A 15,390-nucleotide genomic window follows, 5' to 3' on the forward strand; every position below is an offset into this window, starting at 1 on the left:
ACAATTTTGAAAATGGCAATAATTACTTTAATGGTAAATGGACTGAATATTCCAATCAAAAGACACAGGGTGACTGATCAAATAAAAAATAAATAAAAAAGACCAGAGCTTATTTTTTGAGTGGCTCAGTTGATTAGGCCATTTGACTCTTGATCTCATCTCAGATCTTGATCTCAGGGTCGTGATTTCAAGCTCCACATTGGACTCCATGCTGTGCAGTAAGTAAGTAAGCAAATAAATAAATAAAACCCATCAATATACTACCTATAAGAGACTCATTCAGACCAACAGACACATATAGACTAAAGTGAAGGGACAGGAAAAGATTCCATGCAAATAAAACCAAAAGAAAGCTGTAGTAACAATACTTGTATCAGACAAAATAAACTTTAAAAGAAAGACTGTATCAAGAGATAAAGATGGACACTTACATAATGACAAAGAGATCAGCCCAACAAGATGATATAACACTTACCAATATGTATACTCCTCCAAGTTGGAGCACTAAAATATACAAAAGAAAATGGTAACAGATCAAAAGGAGACATTAATACAATAATAGTAAAAAATTTTAACACCCCATTTATATCAATGAATAGTTCATCTGGACAAAAAAAATCATTAAGAAAACAGTGGCCTTAAATGACACATTAGACCAGATGACACATTAGACCATACTTACCAGATAAATACAGAACAATCCATCCAAAAACATCAAAATACATCATGTGTACATTCTCTTTAGGTACACATGAAACATTTTTCCAGGATAGATCACATGTTAGGCCATCACATGTTAGGCTTCTCCAAGTAGGAGCACTAAAATATATAAAAGTAAATATAAAAAGGAGACATTAATACAATAATAGTAAAAAAATTTAACACCCCATTTACATCAATGAATAGTTCATCTGGACAAAAAAAAAAATCATTAAGAAAACAGTGACCTTAGGGCAGCCCGGTGGCTCAGCGGTTTAGTGATGCCTTCGGCCCAGGACATGATCCTGGAGACCCGGGGTCGAGTCCCACGTCAGGCTCCCTCTATGGAGCCTGCTTCTCTCTCTGCCTTGTCTCTGCCTCTCTCTCTCTCTCTCTTTCTCTCTGTGTCTCTCATGAATAAATAAATAAAATCTTAAAAAAAAAGAAATAAAGAAAGAAAACAGCATCCTTAAATGACACATTAGATCAAATGACACATTAGACACATTTGACTATACTTACCAGATAAATACAGAACAATCCATCCAAAAACATCAGAATACGCATTCTCTTTAGGTACACATGAAACATTTTCCAGGATATATTACATATTAGGCCACAACACAAATCTCAATATATTTAAAATGATTATAATCATATCAGCATCTTTGTGATCACAATGGTATGGAATTAAAAATCAATTACAAGAAAATAAACCAGCAAAACACAAGCACATGAAAACTAAACAACATGTTGCTAAACAACCGATGGGTCAATTAAGAAGTCAAGGAGGAAATAAAAAAATACCTTGAAACAAATGAAAATAAAATGTACCAACATCCATGGGATACAACAAAAGCAGTTCTAAGAGGAAGTTTACAGTGACAGGGGCCTACCTCAAAAATCTCAAATAAACAATCTAACCTTAAACCTAAAGGAACTGGATAAAGAAAAACAAACAAAGCCAAAGTTAGCAGAATAAAGACAAGAGCAACAATAAATGAAACAGAGACTAAATAACAATAGAAAAGATTAATGAAACAAGAGTTGGTTCTTTGAAAAGATAAATAAAATTGATAAACATTTAGCCAGACTCATAAAAAAAAAGGACTCAAATAAAAATCAGAAAGAGAAGTTACAGCAGACACCACAGAAATACAAAAGATTATAAGAGAAAAATATGAGCAACTAGGGTAAAACAAATTGGACAATACAGAGAAAATGAATGAATCCCTAGAAATATACAATTTTTCAAGACTGAATCAGAAGGAAATAGAAAATCTGAAAGATACTGAGTACTAATAAGGAAATTGAATTAATAATAAAAAAATAACTCCCAACAAATCAAAATCCAGGACCAGATGGCTTAATAGATGAATTCTACTGAACATTGAAAGAGGAATTGACATCTTCCTGAAACTGCTACAAAAAATTGAAGAGAAAGGAATGCTTCCACATTCAGGAGTCCAGCATCACCCTGATATCAAAACCAGGCAAAGATGTTACAAAATAATTACAGGCCAAATATTCCAAATGAATGTATGCAAACATCCTCAACAAAATATTAGCACACTGAATTCAAGAATAAATTAAAAGGATTCTATACCATGATCAGGTGGTATTTTTCCCAAGATGCAAGGATAGGTCAATATTTGCAAGTCAATCAACATGATATACCATATTAACAAAATGAAGATAAAAATCATATCATCTCAGGACATCTGGGTGGCTCAGGGGTTGAGCATCTGCCTTTGGCTCAGGGTATGATCCTGGGGTTCTCGGATCGAGTCCTACATTGGGCTCCCTGTAGGGAGCCTGCTTCTCCCTCTGCCTATGTCTCTATGAATAAATGGATAGAAACTTTAAAAAAAATCATATCATCTCAATAATACTTAAAAAACATTTGACAAAATTCAACATCCATTTATGCGGAGAACATATCTCAACATAATAGAGGCCATATATGACAAACCCATGGTTAAAACATCATATTCTATAGTGAAAAGTTGCAGCTTGTCCTCTAAGATTAGAAACAAGACAAGGATGCCCACTTTTGGAACTTATATTCAATATTAGCACTAGAAGTCCTAGTCACAGCAATCAGACAAGAAAAGAAATAAAAGGCATCCAAACTGGTAAGAAGTATAATTGTCACTATTTGCAGATGACATAATTGTATATATATATATAAAATGCTAAAGACTCTACCAAAAAATTGCTAGAATAAGTGAATTGCAGTCAAGATGCAGGATATAAAATTAATATACACATATCTGTTGCATTTCTATACTCTAATAATGAATTGTCAGAAAGAGAAATTAAGAAAACAATCCCATTTACAATTGCACCAAGAAGAATAAAATACCTAGGAAAAGATATTTTAAAATACCTATTTAACCAAGGAAGTGAAATACTTGTACACTGGAAACTATATGATATTGATGAAAGCAACTGGATAACACAAATAGAAAGATATGCCATGCTTATGAATTGGAACAAGTAATATTGTTAAGATATCCATACTACCCGAAGCAGTCTATAGATTCAATATAATCCTATCAAAATACCAAAGCCATTTTTCAAAGAACTAGAACAAATAGTCCTAAAATTCGTATGGAAGTAAAAACAACCCTGAATAACCAAAGCAATGTTGAAAAAGAAGAACAAAGATGGAGACCATCATACTCTTTGACTTTAAAGTATACTACAAAGCTTTAATAATCAAAACAGATGATACACACACACACACACACACACACACACACACACACACACACACAAAATGGACATAAAAATCAATAGAATACAGAGCCCAGGAAAAAACCCACAATTATATGGGCAGTTAATCTATGACAAAGGAGACAAGAATATGTGATGTGAGAAAAAGTCTCTTCAGTGAATGATGTTGGGAAAACTGGACAGTTACATGGAAAAGAATGAAACTGGACCAGTTTTTCAATCCACATACAAAAATAAAGTCAAAATGAATTAAAGACATTAATTTAAGACCTGAAGTCTTAATATTCTTAAAAGAAAATATAGTCAGTAGGCATAGCACATGGGTCTTAGCAATATATTTTTTGTACCTATCTCCCCAGGCAAGGGCAACAGAAGCAAAACTAAACAAATGGGACTACATCAAACTAAAATGTTTTTGCACAAAACCAACAACAAAATGAAAAGGCAACTTACCAAATGGGAGAAGATATCTGCAAATGATAAATCTGATAAGGTATTAATATCCAAAATATATAAGAAACTAATAGAACTCAACACCAAAAGTAAATAAATAATAAACAATTTACTTTAAAAATGGGCAGAGGAGGGAAGTGAAGAGGCATCTTCCAAAGAAGATGTACAGATGGCCAACAGACACACAAAAAGATGCTTAACATCACTAATAACTAGGGAAATGCAAATAAAAACTACAATAAGATATCACCTCATACCAATCAGAAGGATGAGAAATAAGCGTTGATAAGAATGCGCAGAAATGAGAACCTACACCTGTTGGTGGGAATGTAACCTTGTGCAGCCATTATGGAAAACAGTATGGAGGTTCCTCAAAAAATTAAAAATAGAACTACCATACAATCCTCCGATTCCACGTCTGGGTATTTATCAAAAGAAAATGAAAATATATCAAAAAGATAATGTGTGTCCCTATGTTCATTGCAGTACTGTTTATGATAACCAAGATACAGAAGCAGCCTAAGTGTCCATCAACACATGGATAAATCTAAAAATGTGATAGATATACAATGGAATATTAGTCATGGAATATTGCTCAGTCATTAAAAGAATGAAATTTTGCCATCTGCAACAACATGGATGGTTCTTGACCATACATGTTAAGTGAAATAAGCCAGACAAAGACAAATGCCACATGATTTTATTTATATGTCAAATCTCAAAAACAGGACAAATGAACAAAAAAACAAACAAAAAACAGAATCAGACTCTTAGATACAGAGAACAGACTGGTGGTTGCCAGAGGGGAGGGGAGTGGGTAAATGAGTGAAATTGGTGAAGAGGATTAAAAGGTACAAATTTCCAGTTATAAAATAAATAAGTCATGGGAATATAAAGTACAGCATAGGGAATGTAGTCAATAATATTGTAATAACTATGTATGGTGACAGGTGATCATTAAAGTGATCATAGACTCATGATTATAGACTCATTACAGTGATCATTTTGTAATGTATGTATATCAAATTACTATGCTATATACCTAAAATTAATATTGTATGTCAACAATTTAAATTTTTTTAATTAAACAAAATACTGAAAAGCATTGAAATGAAAAAAACATAGACTTGAACTTTATAAACTTGTATACTCTCGAAATAAAATATTAAATTAGTTACTCAATAATTCTCCTCCTATATGTACATGACTTTACTATTTGTATAGTGTTGTGACTTCCCAATATATCAGGTACATCCATTTTCAAATATTAGATGCGAGATGCATTCTAAACTCAAATAAGTAATACTTTAGTTTGAGCACTGTTCACTCTATAAATTCCAATATAAATATAATGTATGTAAAATATATTATCTAAGAATATTACAAAGCAACTACTTCACTATAGGTTCCTTAAAAAAGATTATCATAGCATAATTTGAAAGAAATTATTTGAATTCTCATCTTTTAAGAGTTATAAGTATTATATAACTTCCTGTTGGACTGGCAGATGAAGTAAGAGATGCATTGTTAAACAAGATTTAGGGAATTTAAACAATAATGGGGAACTCAGAAAAGTAAATTCATAATGAAAGTCTTAATAGAGTATTATAATTTAGGGTCAATGAGAACTCAGGAGGGATGGTCAAATGCCTGATGAATTCACAATAAATTTAATGTGTATATTCAGTAGGTTGCTCATTTTTGTACTTAATGCTGCTTGATGAAAAATTACTATCTGAGGTAACCTTAAGATTTTACATATTATTCTTTACAAATGCATGGTTAAAATTGTTATTCCCAGACAGTAAGCAGGGTATGCAGCAAAAAAATGAGACAGACAAATTAAAACAATACATTTAGCTACTTGTTTCTCTGGGATTTGGTACATTTGAAATATTTAGAATTTATCTGGTTATTATTGTTTGCCAGACAATGTCATGAGAGCATTTCCTGTCTCAATCCTCTCAACCCTCTTAAAGTACAATTCCAACCTATTGAGATACTATTATTAGTCTCACGTTTTAGATGTGGAAACTAGGGCTTTGCATGGTCAAAGAACTAGCCCCAAGCCATAAAGCCAGAAGCTAAGCTTTTAATAACTGTGAATAGATCTTTTCTTATAGTGTGAGGAAAAGCCATAAAGCATAGGGGGCCAGTGAGACTGAGGAATTTGGTGGACAGTAGGGGTGGCATGCAAGTTCAGTTATCCATCCTTAAGCTATTTATTGCCACAGATCACTGAAGAGACTCATTAGTTCAGCACATTACACAGAAGCCTCTCAAATTTTTCTAGCAGCTGAATATCCAAGAGTGTCTGTCCCAACACAGTGAAAGCAAATTCTGTAATTATGTATCTAATCACTTAACATCAAGATATTCATTATACATTCTTACATAAAACACTAATGCATTTACTAGTATGGTCATAAACTGAACTTCTAATTCTAAACAGGGCTTGCAATTATTTTTAGGATGATCTGAAATTCTACAACCAAAATACTATTTGAAATCCACATCTTCAATTTATGGCTCCTTCCAATTATAAAACCTTATCTAGGTATTACTGATGTACCTAGACTTCATTATATTAAATAGTATTTATATTAGTACTTCAGTACTAGTAAAAGAACCGTGCCTTAAACTGAACCAAACATCTATTACACTGAATTGCCGCTTATGCTAAAATCAGTTCAATTACATAAAAGTCATTTGCCACACGGATTAAAGAACATAATCCCATGCTTGAAGAAGACCTTAAAACCGTAATTCAAATTTTTAAAAAGTATAATTTAAAAATGATTCAAGAACTTTAGGCGCATTTTCTAAAAAAAAAAATAGTTTAATTCTTGTAATGCTCTTTAATTTACATAAATGATAAAAATCTCATTCTTGGACTTAGTGGGAAAACATGTTCTAATTTTTTTAAGGCTTTAACGAAGAGTGTTTTTAGAAAAAGAGTGGTGTGTGTATATATATATATGTATATAACTAATGAAAATAGCTAACATTTTCTAGAGATCCCGGGGAGCTAACTTATAAGAAATAAATGTTGCTTAAATTTAACAGCATTTGAATATATTTTTTAAAAAGTGATATGCTACAGTTATTAAAAATAGTGTTCTCTCTACAATCTATTCCTATTTCATTATATATTACAAAAACTTACACCCCAGAAAAAAATTACAATTATTTTGTAATGTACACATGCATAATGAAGAGGTTTGACTACATGACATTTTCTCTTTAAAACGAAGACGTTTCAAAGGTAGAGAAAGCCCAGATTTTGGTTAAGTAATTGAAGTAAATGTAAGAGAAAGTCACTAGTACGTTTTTACAAAGGCCCAATACAGGTGTGACAGTTCCCAGGGCAATGATTAAACCAAGTCTAACAAAAATAAAGGGTAAATCCTGGAGAAGAATGCTCAGGAAATTCAGAAGAGGGTTCTGAGGAGTTAATATAATTCGAAGGATAGAAATAAAACTGAAAATGTAGACTGGGAATAGCCAGCCTGACTTATACACCGAGGGGTGGCCAGCCACGCGCACCATTTCTATGGTGTCAGACCATAGCACGAAGCTCCACAGGAAGATTTGGGCTCGATCATCTTGCAGGGACATTGCTTTCAGGACTCTCGAGTGAAAGACAGGCTCTTGGGGTACCCTCAGCACTGGAGTGGAGATCTGTGTCCTTGTTGCTGATGGCTGTGATGCCTGGGTCGTCCAGGCTAGCTGGGGAGGTGAAGTGTTTTCTTCCTTTTGTTTCACTTGGTCTGTCACAGTTTTTATTTGTTGCAAAGTAGTTGTATGAATGTGCCTGTCTTCATTACCTGCAAAAAATTGATTTATTCGAATTTGTAATTTTAAAAAATTTATGTAAGTTAACATTTTATTTCAAATTTATGTAAATTCCAGATTTTTAAATTTTAATGTAAAATTTAAAGATAAAATTGTGTTATCTTATTTGATGTCTGTTTTACACATGGAAATTCAGACAAAAGTGGGAAGCATAATGACCAAAAAGACCCCCCTCACACACAAAAAAAAAACCCTCCAAAAGAACAGAGGCAGAGAAGGTTCTTCATATTTTTAGTTTTTTCTAGATATGGATCTCAAGTCATTTCTACCACTTCACAGTACTAGCCCTACTGGCTAGTGAGCTAAGCACTTTCACATATTACCTCATTTAATCCTCAGAAAAAATCTGATAGATGGGGATTACTATCCCATTTTATAAATATAGAAACTGCAGCCCAAGAGATGAAATGACACCCTAATTCAAATACACAGTAATGATCAGAGCTGGAATTCCCACCCAGCTTTATTTGACCCCAATTGACAATCTCTTAACTTTATGGCTGCTATTACCATCTGGAGGCAATACATCATGTGCTAATTATAAAACATAAAAAAAAACATGAAATCAAATGACTCCAAAAGTCCAATGGTCCAATCTCGTCCTTTTTAATAAGAAGTCCACAAGGATCACTACAACCCAGATCTCCAGGCTCGGAGCTTGGTCTTAAGAGGGAATCTGTTTGACCATGAGAAAATCTTAGTGAAGGGTGCCACTCGAATCCGAGATTTTTTTAAGCTGTAATTTTTTTAAGCTGTAATTTTGAACCACTCAGTACAATTAATTAGACTAATGCAACTTGTTTGTGGCCATAAGGCTATCCCTGAAAAACATGACAATCTTCTGAATAAGGGAGATAACTTCTCATGAGTATCACATTGTGTATGTGCTCACACATGGGTCTCTCTGTGCACACATGGGTGTTGAGGTTGGGAGAGTATGAAGGGATCCTCAAATTTCAAAACTTACTACCAATGTTAATAGTCTGGTTTTCATACATGAAAAGTATAGCACATTATTTCTCAAACATTCATCTAGTTAAGCACCATTTTTTGCTAAGAATTTTTAGGTCTTAACAAAGTTTATTTATTCAGCAAACATGCTGAGCTGTCATATTACTTGATAAGACAAAATTTAAAGGAGTCATTATGCTGAATAGCTCTAAAGGTTAAAGACACGAAGTCAATAAAAGTTTGAACTATATTGAACTGATGTGAAAACATTTTAAAATAAATAAATTATGATTAATGATTAATACTTGATTACTATAAATAGGAGCTGTTTAAAGAACAAACCTGTTTTTTTTATATAATGAACTGCTGTAAAGTTTTAAGTGTGAATTGAGTTTACCAATAAACTAAAACGATAATTTAAATTCTTGATGAAATATTACTTACTTCTGATATGAATCATTTGTATACATAGTTTTTAAGGGTCCTACTATATATATAGAAACTTCTTTACCAACCTTAGATGACATAGCATGGATGAATATCATTTTTATATATAATAGTCAAGTAAGAAAGAAAATTATACACTATTATTTTAACATTCATAAAACCATCTCTTTTTAAACTCAGATGCTTACTGGCATCAATTATATCTCTCATTTTACAAAAGAGAAAAAAAAAACATGGAAATCATGTTTCTTAGAGTATGTCATGTCCTGGAGAACTCTCCTTCACCTGTCTTAATAGATAAAGCCGTTTGAATGGAAATCCAAATTTCTTTGTCAACATAAATAATGCAGTGCATAATTTGGGCTTTGGAGGACGATTGCAAATTCAGCACTGTTTCAAGGCCAGGAAGCAGCAATCTTAAGAAGTGACACATTAACATCTTTTTTAAAGATTTTATTTATTTAGTCATGAGAGACACAGAGAGAGAGGCAGAGACAGAGGAAGAAGCAGGCTCCTCGAAGGGAGCCTGATGCAGACTCAATCTCAGGACCCCGAGATCACACCCTGAGCCAAAGGCAGATGCTCAACTGTTGACCCACAGGCATCCCAACACATTAACATTTTTAAACAGTCAGTAAAAATCTTAATATCTGTGGATAAGAGCCGTGAGATGAACAATGAATTCTTGGCTAGAGTTCATTTTTAATAAAATAATAAAGTCCTAATCCATGTGTATTGGTGAAATTGGGGCTGGAAGCTTCATATCTCTCTATAGCTCAATAGAGACTGAGGGATTCTGTTGTCCCCTTTCCAACTGAGAAGTACTAGAACTATCAGCTAGAAAGTTCTGCTGGCCTGCCAGAGGGCAACGTAGTGTTGAAGAAGCCAAGAAACTGGTCACAAATTTATCCTCAAGCAATGTAAACTTTCATGTATTCAATACTATTCCATTTGAGTCAATAACTAGTTCCCCTTCAAATTATTATTTTTTTAATTTCCACTTTGTTCTTTTGTTGTTGTTAGTGTTCTATTGGGGTAAAATGATATTTATTTGTGCAAAATCCATAAAAAATATAAGCATGAAGAAAGAGATCTACTCACTTCCTTAGAGTCCCTACATAAAGCAAAAGTAGCAGGCATTCTGTGGAGTTCCCTACATCTAATGCCAGGTGTCCAAACAACTTTTTGTCTTCATTGTGAAAGCTAAAGAATAAGAAAATATCATTTAAATCACAGATAAAAGTTTAAGTAGGTAACTCACATCTATTTTACTTGATTTTTTTTATTATTTATTTATTTGAGAGTGAGAAAGATAGAGCATGACCGGGGATGGAGGGCAGACAGAGAGGGACAAGCAGACTGTGCACCCAGCATGGAGCCCAATGAGGGGCTGTCCCACCACTCCAAGATCATGACGTGAGCCGAAACCAAGAGTTGGACACTCAAGCAACTGAGCCACCCAGGCACCCCTTGATTATTTCTCTATTTTGATGTATTTTTATCTTTAACTTGTCCCCCAAAGTTTTAGATAGCTCACAGGGAAAACCTAAGAACAACAATAACATATCAGTAGTGGAGAATTTTCTAAAGTGAGCATGTATTCCTCTGGCGAGAGAATAGGAAAAAAATAAAAGATATTTATATACAAGAGAAAAAGAGAGAATCATAAGGAAAGGTGCCTAAAACCAAGACACAAATGGAACTAACACTAAAAATACACTGGTTAGGCTCCCAATGTCTGTCAGTAGCAGACAGATTTTAGAGTGCCATACCAAGCTCAACTGGGGATAGAGGATGGTAGCAGATACTGTGGAAACAGCAGTCCTAACCTCACCATCCTGTCACCTGTGATCACATCAATAAATACAGAAGAATAAAAAGTGGTGGGACTTTAAAAGGAAGGTTAGGGGGTACATGGGTGGCTCAGTGGTTGATCATCTGCCTTCAGCTCAGGTTGTGATCCCAGGGTCCTGGGATCAAGTCCCGCATCAGGATCAGTCCCACATCAGTCCTGCAAGGAGCCTGCTTCTCCCTCTGCCTATGTCTCTGCCTCTCTCTTTGTGTCTCTCATGAATAAATAATTTTTAAAAAAATAAAAATAAAAATAAATAAAAGGAAGGTCAGTTCTATTGAATGGGTCTGAGACTGGAGGTCAGGACGGCTCATCTGAGAAGTAACAGTTAAGCAGAAACCTGAAGAGTAAGGAGGAAGGAACTTTCTAGGTGGTAGAAAAGGCATGTGTAAAGATCTTCCAGCCAGAGTGATTGAAAGAGGGAAAGTTTTATAAGGAGTTGGGGAGGCAAAAAGGGAAGAAGAGCAGAAGAGCCAAAACCTAGTAAGTGCTCTCTATATACCAGGCACTGTTTAATTCATTGAATCCTTAGAAAAACTCTATAGTATAGATACTTTTATTTTCCCACCTGGAAGATGAATAAACTGAGGCACAGAGAGATTAACAATTGTTTCTAAGGTCACACAGCTAGCAAAAAGAGCAACCAGAACTTGAACCTCAAACCCTTTGCCCCTAGATCACATTATAGGTGGCGGAGTCAGGCATAAAGTGTGTGGCACCTAACAGGCCATGGTAAAGTCCTTGGGCTTTCTTCTAAGCTCAGTGGAAAGCTGCTAAAGATGGAAACTGGAAGGCAGAGGAACCAGAAAGGATATGGAGACATCAGCAAAGAGGTTCTCAAGGCCACAGAGGCAGCTGCTGTGAAATGAGACTGGTACCCAATTCACAGCAACCGGATCAGATCAGAGAATTATTCAGGAAAAATAAAATGTTCTAGAGAAAGTGAAATGCTAATAAATTAGAAATAACATTATGAGAAAAAAAATCTGGAAGAGAAGAAAATTAATTGTCATTACATATAAAGTATGTTAAGCACACAAAACACGGGGTCATAATCTTGGTGACTACAAAAAAATGTAATAAAATACACTGCAGGGCACTTATCTACATTGTTATTTTGAAGGTATCTACTAACTAAACTCAACTGGACTATGGTATCAGTTGTTTCCTTTGAGCAGCACATCTGAGGTCAGGGAAAACCACTAACTTCACTGCCAAATAATAAATGATGAAACCAGGACCTCCCTCACAGGGTGGTTATGAGGAATGAACAGGTCAATATGTGTAGAACATTTAAATAGCGCCTGACACACAGAAACAGACATATGTGTTAAACAAATCAAACAGAGCAATCCCTAAATATCAAAGTGCAATAAATAGTAAAAGGGATCAGTCTGTTAAACTTTGGTTATAGTTACACTGTTACCCACTATCCCATTTATGGGGGGGAAGGAGGACAAGTTTGAGAAACTGTGTCATACTACAGAGCCTTCAGGAGGTCATGACTTTAATTCTTATATTTGCCTGTTCATACCACGCAGAAAAATGCTCCCTCCTTCCAAATATAAATAATACTAGCAGGTGCAGGTGCAAGACAACTTGCAACAGCTAACAGAGGAGTCTATCATGTGCATCTCTTCCCAATTCCATAATCAGTGTTCAGTGACATCATCGCCCTGGTAGCTTTAAAATGGTCACAGAAGGAGTAATGACACCAGAGAAATGGTGGAAGGCTACAAATCAGGGTTTTTCCATGGACCTCCTGCAGAAATGGCTGTTTACACGTTGACCAGAATACTACTGCCTGTGTTCAAAACGGTACGCAAGTTCTCACCAGATAATAATTCATAACAATAATGACTTCAAGACAAATATTCAACCCACCATCAATGCTGCAAGAGCTCATGGACTTTCTTTAGAAAAAGCATTATCCTGTTTTCCAGTACGTTCAAAAGCCTATTCACTGCCAGTTCCCTGCCAGGCATGAGAATAAATAAATGTATCATTTCTGAATTTTAGGCAATGTAAAATATTAAGAAAATTCTTTTGTCTGATGTAGCTTGAAGGCTGGATGATTTAAAGACCATCTTCCCGGATATTATATATAATAATGCAACAATTAATAATTATAATATATTACATATATAATATGGTCAATTATAAATATATAATATACATTAATATATTATCATTATCTATTATATAATATTGAATATATTATATTGAATATATATTGAATATATATTTAAATAAAACATAAATCATAAAGTAAAATGTTGAAAAGCATGTGGTTATCTTATTTCCAAATATAAATAATACTAGACTTTGAAAAGGTTTGAAACGTCTTTACTGGTAAGTGCTTGGATATAGAGCAAAGCTTGGAATCCCAGCAGGAACCCAAACTGGTTGACAAAAATGGACACATAGGGAAATGAGCCTGTTTTGGGCCTTCAGAGCACTTGCCCCAGCTTTAATTATACACATTTGCTAGTGTAGTTTAGTGTGCTATCATGTCCACTAAACTGAGAGCTCAAAAAAAGGGGGACTCTGCCCATTTTCACTCACCACTGTACGCCCAGGACCTAGCAGAGGGTCTGGTAAAGATGCTGTGTAAAAGATGGGAAATGTTCCTGTTCTGGGGTCTGTTTGCATAAAGGAGCAATGGGCATCTTGGGGGGGAAATGCACACAAAGGCAAGTAAGCCAAAGCATGAATACCAGCAGAATAACAATGCACCTCCCCCTCCCCCTCTGTTCAAGAGGAAGGACTCTGGAGTCCCGCAGCACGGGATCTGCCACTAAGATTGCCACGTAGCCCAGATCCTGGAGTAAGACCATGCGACTGCTTCAGTGAACAAGCCCTGGAGGACGTAAGGAGGTCCTGGCAGCACAGCCCGGCCCCTTGCAGCTCAATGGTGAGAGGAGACGTCACACACGGCTAGAGGCCCAGGAGAGGAGCCAGTGCCACGTGTCCCCTGCATTGCCCAGCAGGACTGGGACAGCCATCAACGGGAGATCCACTAACAGCAGACATTTCAAAGGCTTCCCAGGCATTGGCCATGTCAGGAGTCACCCAGTCAGGGAACAAAAATGCCCATGTGTGATTCCGAGAAGCCAGCGTTTGTGAGTTCATAGGAAACACTTAGAATACCACCCCATCCAGAAATAGGCGGACATGGGTTTCTAAAATAGCAGGTGGAAGCAGAGCCACAGCAAAATGGTGCTCCATAAAAAAAAGACCCTACCATGTGAAACACAGAATGACCAAGAAGGTCCATACATTATGCAGACCATCAGCTCAACAACCTTTTTTACTCTCTCCACTCCAAGACCAGAAAATCTAGACATGGAAAATCAATGACCTATGCCTTTACTTTCAACCTGGGACCATAATCTTTGCTGATTAATAATGAGAGGAAGAACAAGCCCTGGTAGTATCACAAAGTAAATGCATGCTGAATCCTTTGTGTTCCCTTATTTCTATCCGTCGCCCTAAAATATTTACTTTGAAAATAACCTGCAACTCTCAAGAATTTCACTTTATCTGCTAAAGCTGTTCATAATTTTTCCCCATGTAGGAAAAAAGTAACAATTAAGTGCCAAATTGTTACAGTCATGTAAAGCTGTCCTAATCAAAGGGTCACAATTTGATAGCACCTGAGCTCCTACATCTATTGGCAGGAGTATTGCTACAATATAGTTTCTGGCCCAATATACACTGACCTAATCCTGACAGCTGGTACTTCATTAGAAGGTGTAAATCAGAAATCCTACCCTTCTCTCATCCTGTTCTGGTAAAAAGATACTTATTTCTTGAGAAGGGGGAAGAAAATCCTAAAACTAACACACTTTTCTAAAACTTCCTTCTTTTAAATAGCAAAGGGGGTTGTGTGTGAAGGAAATACATCCCTCCTTTTTGGCATGGCCACGAACACAGTGTTCCTCATATGTACTCTCTAAACACATATTGCAAAACACATTATGGAAACCCAGCTCACACGCTGGGCTCATATTGTATAATAAGCTTTTTCTTAAAAAGAAACAAAGGGGAACTCAAAGTGCCATTCATTTTATTCAGAGAAAAAGCAATGTCTGGTTTTTATCTCCCCTTTATTGTCTGTGGTAGCTTTTACCTTCTATTTGGTTAAAGTGTGTGGCATTCCCTTTCAAGGAAATATGGAAAGCTAGTAGCTTCAGGAATTTGGATTTGGGCTTTCAGCCTTTAACTTGGTATATGTCACAGTTCCTGATACGTGGGCCTATTACCAGGGGCCCTTAGTCAGGGTGGGTACCAGAACTGTTTGGAATTTTTAAAAATTGTGGATGCCAGGCCTTAAAGCCTGGCATATACTTCAAGCCAGAAATTGCTGGTCTAGGCATGTAACCCGAAGAAGT

At 35.5% G+C, this 15,390-nt stretch overlaps 1 protein-coding gene and 1 long non-coding RNA gene across 3 annotated transcripts in view; both read right to left on the reverse strand.

Annotated features, from left to right (window-relative positions):
* Positions 1–21: 21 nt before the first annotated feature.
* Positions 22–3,459, reverse strand: LOC140633308 (uncharacterized). Its single transcript, XR_012030930.1, has 4 exons — positions 948–3,459; positions 683–819; positions 476–504; positions 22–211 (listed from the first exon to the last, which is right to left on the reverse strand). It is a non-coding gene; the product is annotated as an uncharacterized lncRNA (long non-coding RNA).
* Positions 3,460–4,575: 1,116 nt separating this feature from the next.
* Positions 4,576–15,390, reverse strand: part of TMEM236 (transmembrane protein 236) — a 38,306-nt gene continuing 27,491 nt past the window's right edge. For both annotated transcript variants that reach the window (XM_072825660.1, XM_072825659.1), the window contains one exon: positions 4,576–7,718. In XM_072825660.1, the coding sequence (XP_072681761.1) occupies positions 7,135–7,718 (584 nt within the window). In that variant the 3' untranslated portion in view covers positions 4,576–7,134. The remainder of the gene's footprint in view (positions 7,719–15,390) is intronic.

This window comes from Canis lupus, chromosome 5 (genome assembly GCF_048164855.1).
Source record: "Canis lupus baileyi chromosome 5, mCanLup2.hap1, whole genome shotgun sequence".
NCBI lineage: Eukaryota > Metazoa > Chordata > Mammalia > Carnivora > Canidae > Canis > Canis lupus.